Genomic DNA, 12,466 nt, shown 5'->3' on the forward strand with positions numbered 1-12,466 from the left:
AAAGAGGCCTCAGAATGAAACCTACTTGCCAGCACCTTGATCTTGGACTTCTGGCCTCCAGAACTGTGATAAATAAATATCTGTTGTTTAAGCCACCCAGCCTGTGGTATTCTGTTATTGCAGCCCAAGACACCATGTGTTTTATTTCCCAAAGAAAGGACATAACATCAAGGCTGAGCTCCCTGGCTAGAGTATGAAATTGTTTATGACTTGGAAATATAGTGCTAGAATAGCATAATCTGTTACTCAGAACCCTTGGGGATGCTTACTTTTGTTTCTCCAAGTTCTCCCGGGTCATGGAGAATCAACCAGCCCTTTAATAAAAGGCACATTTCAGATTTGAAGCTGTTCAACCTGAGTGGAGGCTCACATACCACAGCAGTCACCAGAGAGTGGGCTGCGGGGAGCCCTCCAGGACAGAATGAGAATGAAAAGCAGAGCCTGCAGCTCACCACCGTGGCCCTGCAGGGGGAACTCAGGGCAAACCTGGACGATGCTGCTGTCCTGTCCTGGGAAGCCTGTGCTGGGCCTGGAAGCTGCTGTGCGGGAGGCACCAGGCACAAGGTGGGTCTTTTCCATTCCAGTAATCCTATAAGTAGCAACAAGCTACTGCAGACTTCTACTCACAGGGAGAGTTTTACTTTTGGCAACAATTCATTGTGCAGCAGCTGTGTTCATTGACAGCTGTTCTGGAAGGTGTGGGATACAGAAGACGTCCTTAAGGTCTGCCCTCAGGAGGCTTAAACCGAAGTATGACACATGAGACAGACACCCAAGATCTCCTATGGGGGTCTGGTGAGATGTTCCTGCCAGCCGCATGACAGAGCTCAGTGGAGGAGAGACTCCAAGGGTGTTGCAGGACTGTGAGCAGCTGGGGGCAGAGTTAGGGTGGGCGAATCATGTCCCAGCAGCCAAGTCTGAAGCTGAGGGACACGTCTGGCAGGTGTGGCCAACCACCAAAAGCCTCAGACTTCAACACAGGAGATTAAGGTTTACCTGGGGGCTCCAGAGAGCCACTGGGCATTTCTGAGCAGTGGATGAGGCTGGGCGTACAGGGCCCCAGAAGACCAATGTGCAGGATCCCCCCTGGGGTTGTAGCTTGACCATCAACATCACTGGCCTGTCCCTCTGCCTCAATACAGCAACAGAGCTGCTTCCAGAGGGCCATCCCCACTTGTAGGGAGGACCTGGCTGCTCCTGGAATCGGAGTGAGGCAGACTCTGCTACTTGGGGTCCCAGGCGGTAAGGTACCCACCAGCTCCTCCTCCAAAGATGTGCTGGGGGAAGTGGGTAAGTGCTCAGTGATGCTGTGGTGTGAACAGGTATTCAATCTGTCCAGGTGTTCCAACCCAATCTCTCCCCCTTGCCCCACCAGAAACACACCCCCTAGTAAAGGAATCTGACTGTTGCCTACTCAGAAATTCTGGAGGAAGCTTGGGCCCTCACAGGTGTTTGCATCCAGGGGCTGTTACGACTACCTGTGAGCCACTGCTGGGTTTCCAAACGTCAGCCATCTGCCTTCGCAATTTTTACCATTTGCTCATGTGCTTATACCTTTAGTTACTACCATCTTACCACCAATTTTTACCATTAGCACCTGCACTCTTACTTGCTTAAAATGATTTAAATAAATTTGCTGTCTGAAAAGGTAAGCTGTGCATTACTTCCATCAATAGAAAACCAGTAACAGGAGCCACAAACAGACAATGACAAAATGAACACAATGAAAATACACGATGTCATTACATCTGTAATGACAGATGTTAACAATGGCCTGTTCTACTTTATCACAGAGGAGAGCACACACCAGGGCATGTCCACTTGGCCCGGGCAGCAGCACCAAGAGTTGGCAAGGGATGAGGTGGGCAGCCCCCATATGCATCCCCAAACCTCACCCGCACACCCTCTGGGAAGCTGTGGGGAGGCAGGGAGGCTGCTCTGCTTTCATCAGCCAACTGGACAGGAGTTGAGTCTCAGGGGTTGGCATTTTGTGTGATGACCATAAATGACGTTTGGGGACGCCTACGACAACTGCAATGTTATACACAGCATCTGTGGGCTCCAGTGGTGACATAACCCCTACACCACATTCTTCACTGAAGGAAACACTAAACTGAAGTCAGAGATTAATTAACACAAAGATACAATTTTCTCATCTCAAGGTGTGGGACCCCCTCAATTCTACCCAAACCCCAGGCCCCAGTGTGAGCCCCCATTCCTGCTGGCCAAGCTGCAACTTTACTACTGCATGTTACCCTGTGAGGCCACTAGCAGGTTTCCTGTCTTTCACACTGTGCTTCAGACACCCTACCGCGGTGGTGGTGCAGCCCTGCAAGGGCCAGTGGGCCTATCCTGCCATCCACCGAAGCCAGGGGTCTGAGACCCGAGGCGGGCCCCTCCTAATGGTGCATGTGGATTCTGGAGGAAGGGCCATTTCAAGCCACTGTGGATGCCTGTCCTGTGCCTGGTGGATTGATGTGACAGAGTAAGGAAGCCCAAAGGGCAGCATAATGAATGGAGCTGTGTGCGCAAGGGTCCAAGTCTGTGCGAGCCAGGGAGCCGTCACCAGTGATGGGCATCACTGTTCAGCCTCCAAGGGTCTGATGCCTCCAGGGCTCTGCAATAGAATGGGGGCTGCCCTGGGTATGAAGGAGGAGAATGCCTGAAAACTGGGGCCAGGCCGCCTGAGATCCACAGCCTCAGCTGCTTCTCTAAGAGGTGGGACCTTATCACACGTCTGACCCATCCCAGCTGCTGTCTGGACACAAGGACCATGAGCTACCCAGTGTACTGTAAAGCACCATCTAAAGTGTTCATCACCACACTCAGGAATCCCTCAGCTAAGGATACTTACCCTCAGACCTGTCCCGCTGTGTGGTCCCAGGAGTTTCTCCAACACTCTCATTCACTTACCAACCATCTCAGGCCACCTGCCGGTCTGGGGACCACAAGAAAGGAGTTTGAAAAACCAACGTCCTGTTTCCCCCAAAATATTTTTTATTCTTGCTTACATTTGTGTTTCCAATTGTGAATAAAAAATGCTTAGAAAGTGGTTACAAAACATCGTGAACCGGACACGAGGTGTGGGCTCGCCTTCTCTGCATGAGATGACACGGGGCCTGGCGTCTGGGTCTGGGTCGGCCTGCCTGGGCTCAGTCGGGCTTCTCACTTTCAGAATCTAGAAAACAAAACCGCCACAGCTCATTACAGGCCTGACGCGGTCACACGAGGCCCTGGAAGTTGGAATGGCGACACCAGAGTGGTCACGCTCCTTGGAGGGCTGGGCTGCCGGACCATGACCCAGGCACTATGCATACATACCCCGGGCTGCCTCTGCCATCTGGCCACCTTCCACACTGAGCAACTGCCCAAACCAGGCAGGGTCTTGCAGGGCCCACTGCCCTGGAGAGCAAGGTACCTCTGGCTCCACGGGCACAGCAAGCAGAGTCTGCTTGCCGACCTGCCCGGCCTCTGCTCAGAGCTAGCGCTGAGGCGGAGCACTGCAGGTGGCCAGGGGCACAAAGCCTGACTGCATCTCGGTGGAAATGCAGGACCAACAGACCAGGGCTGCCACCCCAGCCGCGGGGAGCCGGAGGCACCACGACCCCCAGCTTGAGTACACGCAGAACACACGCAGGGGCACCAGCTGCTGACCATAAGGCCATCAGGGCCGGCGAGCCAGGAAAACATGCTGAATTCCACGGGGCCCTCCCCAAATCCGCACCAAGGCCCTGCACCTACAGGACAGCAGAGCCCCTCAGGTGACCCCAGGGCAGGTGGCCCAGCCCCCCACCCAGCTCTGTCCAAAGTGAGTCACACAAACCTGGCTTTCTGTGAGACAGCCAACATGGACAGGGGTCAGAGACACCATTTAGTTGGCCGTGAGACTCATGCCCTCCATGGGGCAGAGTCCACTGTACATCTACATGCAGTTCAAATTCAGAGTTTGAAAGCCGAGTGAACAAGCCAACCTAGGCCCGAAGCCACAGAGCTGGCATGGGGTTCCCGCCCAACAGCCCACTCTCGTCCTCTGAGCCATGTCGGCTCAGTGTCAATCACACCCGGCTCCTGCCAGGAAGAAAGTACCTGCCACTCAGCCCCCAGGCCCCTCATGGCCACCCCGGCCTCCTGGGCAAGGTGTTGACAGCAGGCATGGAGCTGAGAGTGAAACTGTCAGGACAGGGCAGTGCTGCCTGCCAGGGCTACCCACCCCATGCTCCCTTTGAGACTGGCTGTTCAGCTTTTACGTGGACAGAAGATAAGAAAAAGATGTTGTTCCACACTGTTTTCAAGCAAAAATGTTTATTTTTCTCCTTCAAATATACAATCTCTTGGGGAGTCTGTGCCACTGACCGTTCACATACAAGGGCAGGACTCCAAACCACATGTCTGGTACAGCAAGGGGAGCGGGAAGAGGGCAGCTTCCACCACCCTCAGGAACCAGGCGCACATAATTCTCAACCCAAGGACCAAGGGGCACATTACAGAGAACAGAAATCTCTTACTATAGTATCATGGCCTGGCAGAAGAGTCTGTATAATCACCTAGAAAATTCAATTCTAACTGAATTGATGGAATAATATATTTAAATCAAAATAATTCAGCCAGTCCCAGTAAAGTCCCAAAGTACAGCAGAACTATACAATTCACAGCTGGGCAGCCCAACCAGTGGCCTCCCAGTGGGAAATGGGAAACATCTTGGTCAGTGAGAAGCAGGGCCTTCAGCTCCCACCCTGGGCTGTTTGGTGCCTGTCTGGGATGAGCCCCACTGACATTTCCAGGAGAGGAACACTCCCACCCCTAGCAGGGCAACCTCAGTGCCTGGAGAAGTCTGGAGGCCAGAGGTGGGTGGAACAGCCTGTGAACACATGGCAAAGCTAGGCCCAAGTGGCCACAGGCCTCAGTGCAAATGACAGAAAAGGAAGGCAGGTCAGTAGGAGAGTTGGCAGGCCCCCAGAGCAGAAGGGGTCCACTGTCTCTGCAAAGCAGGCGGCCTGCCTGTGCTCCTGCACCAGACACACACTTGTACCTCCCCCACACTCACAGCAGCCCTGCGGGCTTTGGGTCATGAGGGCGTGTCTGCTTACCTAGAGCTTTACAGCAGGTTCCACAGAGCCAAACACAGATGCTAACATTCCTGACTAAGAGACCAACTACCAGTAGCAATGCACTGCCCCAATAACCGTGCATCCCTGGGCAGTTTGCTGGCAGTGCCCGTGGCACTGCAGTTGAGGGAGTGTGTCCATCTGTTTGCTATCTATGACCATAGAGCTGGAGAGACCTCGTTTTATGAGTACAAAGCAGAACTCTTCTAGCATTTGCAACTCTTCAATATTCAAGGTCACTAGTTCAATTTCTTTTAAAGCACGTACAACAGAAAAGTCAAGATCAGACTTTAGCTTCAGATTTTCAAACCATTCATGTCTCTGCAACTTAACAAGGGAAATAGAGATATCAATACACAAGCCAACTGTAAATGAAATACATCTTTTCTGATACATGATCTTTTAAAACATCTCTTTCCATCAGGGAATGGAAAAGCTGGAATTCAAGGCACTGTGCTTCTGCAGGGTGATTACAATGTTCTAACCATCAACTCAAGTACAGGAAGTGAGTGCAAAGACAGCAAGTGTGGACCATGGGAAACTAAGAGGGAACAAGGTCTGCAGCAATAAAGAAAGCAAGGACTGCCGCCCTGGCTGGGCACCCATGGGCAGGCGGGGCAGGACTTGGAGGCCAAACCACAACCTGACTCCTCTGGGCTATTCAGTTCAGTATGTTCCACTTGGCAAGTGGTGAGACAGAGGAGCTATGTGATCCGCAGCCTGGGGCCAGGCATGCTGACCATAGGTGGCCACAAGAACATGGGGAGTGCTGGCGTGCCTGTTGCACCCAAGCCTGGCCCCTCATCGAGGCTCCAGCTGCCTGCTTGGGCTGCCCAGGGCCCCCAGGACACTGGAGCTGGGATCAGGCTTCCATACTGGCCCAAAGGCAGTGCGTAGGGCGGGGCTGGGAGGCAGGAGAGAGCAGTACCTGGCATGGGCACAGGCTGGGCTGAAGCAGCTCCAGGAATGACCGCGGTGGGTAGAGGGCTGGGTGCCGGGGCCAGACATGGCATCCCCACTGCTGGTCGAGACGTGTTCATCTACAAGACAAGAAACGTGGCTTCAATCAGCTAGCCTCCCTCAGTGGCCTTGGGGGTCCCCACAGTTTCTCCATCCTCAGGAGAGGGTGGTCTCAGGACCTGACATGGGGCACCTTTAATGGCTGATGCCAGAGTGGAAGCACGCAGCTGGGAGGCAGCCACCGTCCCTCCCTCCTTCCACAGAGCTGCAGCCTGCCCACCTCTGGGCCACATGCCCCGACTGTCCACAGGCCAGAGTGGGCTTCAAAGCAGACCCCGCAGGACATGAACCCTGAAGTCGCACTAAGGGGACCACACACCCCAACCCAAGGCCTCCTGCTTGACTGGTCAGTGCCATTATGGCAGGACCAGAACAGCTGGGAGCTGTGCAGGGTTGTGTGCCCAGAGATCCGGAGTCAGTGGCAGGGCAGCCCTTCTGCTCTCTGCACCTCAGGTATAACCCCACAGGAGAAGCAGCACAAGGACTGGGAAATGAGCTGTGATAGCTGGTGAGGCCAGCACGGCCGTGATGCAGAAACCTGATGAGGCTACTGCAAGAAAACAGAGTAGGGCCCAACAGCCTTCAAACTGTCTAGACAAAATGTTGGCAGATCTAACCAAGCAACTATAAAAAAAGATAAAACATCAGAGCCAAGTGAGGTTTGCCCCAGGAATGCAATGATGTCCCAGTAGAAATCACTGCATCTCACCACAGTTACATCCCAAGGGAGAATTCCATGTGATGCTCCCCACAGATGCAGGGAGAGTGTCTGAGGAGTTCCACCCTGCTTCATGGAAAGCACAGCTGCTGAAGCTGGAGGGTGCCTCCTCCATCTGGAAGGGCCTCTGCAGAACCCACAGCCAACCCTGTGCCGACGGTGAAATGCCAAATGTACTTCACCCAAGGATCCCCCTGTCCCTGGCCAACACTGTGTGGAAAGTTCCAGCCAATAAAAGAAAAGGAATAAGGGGCACAGACTAGAAAAGAAAAAGGAAAACCATCCTTATTTGCAGATGACAAGATCGTGTATGGAGAAAACCCAAAAGAGCAGACAAACCAATTTCTAGAACTAAAAAGCACATTTAGCAAGATTGCAGGCTACAAGGAACAGAAAACAACCGTATTTCTATATACTACCAACATATAACTGTAAAGGGAAATTTTAAAGCAATAAAATTTACAACCACGTTCCAAAATATCAACTATCTCAGGGTAAATTTAATGAAAGCTGTGTAACACCTTTACACTGAAAACTATAAAACTTTGCTGAGAGAAAATTAAAAAGACATAAACAAAGCAATGCCATGTTTATAGAAAGACTCACTACTGTTAATGTGTCAAATCTTACCCAGATGCTTAAGAGATGCAATACAATTGGAATCAAAGTCCCATAAGGCTATTTTGTAGGAATATACAAGCTGTTTCTAAAATGTAGGTGGAACTATTAAAGACCTAGAAAAATCAAGAAATTCTTGGGAAAGGACAAATTAGAAGTATTAACAAACTATACATAAAATAGATAAGCAACAAGGATTTACTGTATAACACAGGGAATTACACCCAATATCTTGTAATAACCTATAATGGAATATAATTTGAAAAAAGAAAGTAACCACTAGCTAAGGCTTCAGCAAACAAAACCAGCAAATGCTGGGGAAGGGGAGAATCTGTTTTCCAGAGTTATCACTTATAACATTCAGATGTCCAGTTTTCAACAAGAAATCACAAAATCTTTACAAAGAAAATGAAAAGTATGATCCATACAGAGGGAAAATTCATTAATAGAAAATGTTCCTGAAGAAGTCTAAACACTGCACTTACAAAATAAAGACTTTAAATCAACTGCTTTAAATATGTTCAAAGAGTTAAAGGAAACCATGGACAAAAAGAAAACCAGGAAAATGATTCATCAACAACATGAGAATATCAATAAAGTGACACAAGTTATAAAAGGAACCAAATATTAGAGCTGAAATATTAGAGCTAAAAGGTATAATAACTGAAATTAAAATTCCACTAGAGAAGCTCAAAAGCAGATTTGAGCAAGAAGAATAAAGAATCAGCAAACTTGAGACCACAGAATTGAAATTATCAAGTCTGAGAAACAGAAAGAAAAAAAAAAAAAGAATGAAGAAAAGAAAAGTATACAGAGCCTATCAGGGAGAAGAGAAAGTGAAGGACAGGAAAAAATACTTGAAGTAGAGAAAGAGAAGACTGTCAACCAAGATTCTACATCCAGCAAAATGAACCTTCACGATGAAGGAGAAATTAAGACTTCTGGATAAACAAAAACTAAGGCAGGTTGTTACTAAAAGATATGCCCCACAAGAAATGCTAAAAGAAGAACTTTCATTTCAGGCTGAAATGAAAGGATAATAGACAGTAACTCAAAGCCATGAGACGAAATAAAGAAAGCAACTACACAGCTAAATACGTAAGCCAACACTATTATACTTTTGGTTTTAATTCCTTTTTTCCCCTATATGATTTAAAAGAATGCATTAGATAATAATTATAAATCTATGTGAATGGGCACACAATGTATAAAGATGCAATCTGTGCAAAAACAACACAAAGGAGGAGGGATGGAGACATATATGAGGAGAGTGTTGAAACAAAGTTGGTATTACTCAAACTAGGTTGTTATAAGGTTAAGATTTTAATTGTAATCCCTAAGGTAACCAATAAGAAAATAACAAAAACGTATGCAGAAAAGTAAAAAAAAGGGGGGGGGAGGGGATAAAAACCTGTAGGACATACAGAAAAAAAAATAGTTAAACCAGCAGAAGTCCTTTATTAACCATAATTACTTTAAATGTAAATGGATTGAACTCTCCAATTAATAGGCAAAGATTGGCAGAGTGGATAAAAAAGCATAATTAATCTATATGCTACCTACAAAACACACACTTTAGATACAAACACACAAAGAGATTGAAAGTAAAAGGATGGAGGAGAGGAGATCAAGATGGCAGAGTAGGGGCTTCCCAGTTGGCACAGTGGTTTAGAGTCCGCCTGCCGATGCAGGGGATGCAGGTTCGTGCCCCAGTCCGGGAAGATCCCACATGCCGCGGTGCGGCTAGGCCCGTGAGCCATGGCCGCTGAGCCTGCGCGTCCGGAGCCTGTGCTCCGCAACGGGAGAGGCCACAACAGTGAGAGGCCCGCGTACCGTAAAAAAAAAAAAAAAGATGGCAGAGTAGGAAGGTGCTGAGCTCACTTCCCCCCAAGAACACATCAAAAATACATCCATAAAGTGGAGCAATTCTCTCTGAAAACAAACTGGAAATGGACAGAAATATTCTTCTAAAACAAAAGCTGTAAAAGAAAGATCCACACGAGTCAGATAAGAAGGGAAAAGAGCTATCAGGTTGGGACCCAGGCCCACAGAAGAGGAGGGGGATATCACCACTAGGAGATCCTCCCTGGGGACTGAGTGGTTTGAACCACATATTGGGTACCCCAGCCCTGGCGTCCAACATGCTGACATTCACATTACAGGGGTTCCAGAAGGAGACAAGTCTTCTTACTGGTTTGAAAACTAATAGGACTTCGAGGAGGGCTGTGAGAAACCTAGACCTGGCTCGTGACACAAGCTTGCTTACTCCCAAGAATGAGGTGTAGAATGGAGATTAAAACTGCCCCAGAATTCCGGATGGTTTCATGAAACCACCTAGCATGCATCCAGCTCATCTACCTCTGAAGAGCTTCCCACTAGGTTGAAGGCTGCCATTGCTGAGGAAAGTGTGCAGTTGGGGATGGAACTGACTCAGACCCAACACTGCATATAAATGGGGCAAGGGCAGCCTTTGCTGGCACTCACAGAGGCAGCAGATCAGGAGCTGTATGGAGCTGACTAGCATTCTGGGACTGTCCCAGTGTACACCCTGGCCCACACCAGGTGCCCACTGCAGCCCTTTGCTCCAGCACTGTGCCCCCTGGAGCAAAAGTGCCATTGCTGGGAGAGGGGAGAGAGCACACTTAGTGGGAAAGGAGCCAGCTCAGACCCCACCCCTGCTTCAGCACCTTGGGATGAGACCCCACCCCTGATAGGGCAGTGATGACCACTCAGCATAGAAGAAGCTTCAGCTCACACATGGCTCTGGCTCTAACCCCTCCATTCCCAGCCCCACCACCCACCAAGTTGATACCAGACAGCATATCCTGGGGGAAGACATGACCCATGCTCACTTCAGATCCAGCTCTCGCACCGAAACTACTGAACACATGCAGACTGCATAGAGATGCTCCCACACAAGTACAACCCTTCAAGACCGAGATAGGTAACTGTTTCACGTAATTTTATAGAGATAAAAAACATTAAGCGAAATGAGAAAACAAAGGAATGTCTTTAAAACGAAAAAACAAAGAAAAAACTCTGAAAAAACAACTAATGAAAGAGAGAAAATTTACCAGATAAAGAGTTCAAAGCATTAGTAATAAGAATACTAACTGAACTAGGGAAAAGAATAGATGATGACAGAGAGAATTTTAACACAGAACTAGAAAATATAAAAACCAGTCAGAACTGAAGAATGAAATAACTAAAATGAAAAACACACTAGAAGGAATTAACAGACGGTAATACGTAATAGAGAAGAATGCATAAGTGATCTGGAAGATAGAATAATGGAAATCACCCAATCAAAACAGTAAAAAGAGAAACAAATTTTTAAAATATGAGAACAGTTTAAGGGACCTCTGAGACAACATCAACCATGCTAACATTCACATTATAAGGGTTCCAGAAGGAGAAGAGAGTTGAAAATGTATTTGATGAAATTATGGCTGAAAACTTCCTGAACCTGGAGAAGGAAACAGATACCCAGGTACACAGAGTATCCCAAACAAGATGAACTGAAAGAGACACAGACCAAGATGTATCATAATTAAAATGGTAAAAGTTAGAGATAAGGAGAGAATTTAAAGGTAGCAAGAGAAAAGCAAAGAGTCATGTACAAAGGAACACCCATAAGTCTATCAGCTGATTTTTCTGCACAAACTTTGCAGGCCAGAAGGGAATGGCATGACATATTTATAGTGCTCAAAGGGAAGAATCTACAACCTAGGACAATCTACCCAGCAAGATTATCATTCAGAATTAGAAGTGAGATAAAGAACTTCTCAAATAAGAAATAACGAAAAGAGTCATCAATACTTAAACTAACCCTAAAAGAAGTCTTAAATGGTCTTCTCCAAGTGGGAAAAAAAAGGCTACAACAAGATGTAAGGATTTATAGGAAAGGAAAAACCCCACAAGTAAAGGCAAATATATAGCAAAGGCTGTGGATCAATCACTTAACATAAGCTAGTACAAAGATTAAAAGACAAAAATTGGAAAATAAACTATAACTACAATCAACAGTTAAGGGATAAACATGAAGATGTAAAATATGACATCAAATACACAAAATGTATGGGAGGGGAGTAAAAAAAAGTAGATCCTTTAGAATGTGTTTGAACTTAAATAACGACCAGTTTAAAACAAGCAGATACATAGGTCAACATATATGAAACCCAAGGTAACCACAAATCAAAATCCTACAATAGATACACAAAAATAGGGAGAAAGTAACACAAGCATGCCACGATTTGATAAAGAAAATAATCAAACCACAAGGGAAGAAACTAAAAGAAGAAGAAAATAATATAGAATGACAAAAACAACCAGAAAACAAGTAACAAATGGCAGTTAAGTACATACCTATATAGAATTACTTTAAATGTCAATGGACTAAATGTTCCAATCAAATGACACAGAGTGGATGACTGGATAAAAAACAAGACCCATCTATGTGCAAGAGACTCTCTTTAGAATTAAAGACACACAGACTAAAAGTGAAGGGATGGAAGGAGCTATTTCATGGAAATGAAAACGACAAGAGAGCTGGTAGCAATACTAATATCTTGCAAATTAGACTTTAAAAAAAAAGTCTACAAAAAAGACAAAGAAGGATATTATATAACGATATAGTGATCAATACAAGAAGAGAATATACGTTTATTAATATGTATGCACTTCATATAGGTGCAACTAAATATGGAAAGCAAATATTAACAGACATAAAAAGGAGAAACTGACAATAATAGAATAATAGTTGGAGACTATAATGAAATATTGGTCTTAAATGACACATTAGACAAATTGGACTTAATAAATATATATAGGACATTCCATCCAAAAAGAGCAGAATATACATTCTTTTCAAGTGCACATGGAATGTTCTCTAGGATAGATCACATGCCAGGCCAAAAAACAAGTCTCAATAAATAGAAGAGAACTGAAATTACATCAAGCTTTTTTTTTCAACCATAACAGTATGAAACTAGAAACCAAGTACTGG

At 46.5% G+C, this 12,466-nt stretch overlaps 1 protein-coding gene across 9 annotated transcripts in view; it reads right to left on the bottom strand.

Moving 5' to 3' along the window:
- Positions 1-2,979: 2,979 nt before the first annotated feature.
- WNK2 (WNK lysine deficient protein kinase 2) overlaps positions 2,980-12,466 on the bottom strand; it is a 155,896-nt gene continuing 146,409 nt past the window's right edge. For all 9 annotated transcript variants that reach the window (XM_067744899.1, XM_067744903.1, XM_067744898.1 and 6 more), the window contains 2 exons: positions 6,034-6,145; positions 2,980-3,178 (listed from right to left, as the gene is read on the bottom strand). In XM_067744899.1, coding sequence (XP_067601000.1) covers positions 3,153-3,178; positions 6,034-6,145 — 138 coding nt within the window. In that variant the 3' untranslated portion in view covers positions 2,980-3,152. The remainder of the gene's footprint in view (positions 3,179-6,033; positions 6,146-12,466) is intronic.

The sequence above is a fragment of the Pseudorca crassidens genome, chromosome 7 (assembly GCF_039906515.1).
Source record: "Pseudorca crassidens isolate mPseCra1 chromosome 7, mPseCra1.hap1, whole genome shotgun sequence".
NCBI lineage: Eukaryota > Metazoa > Chordata > Mammalia > Artiodactyla > Delphinidae > Pseudorca > Pseudorca crassidens.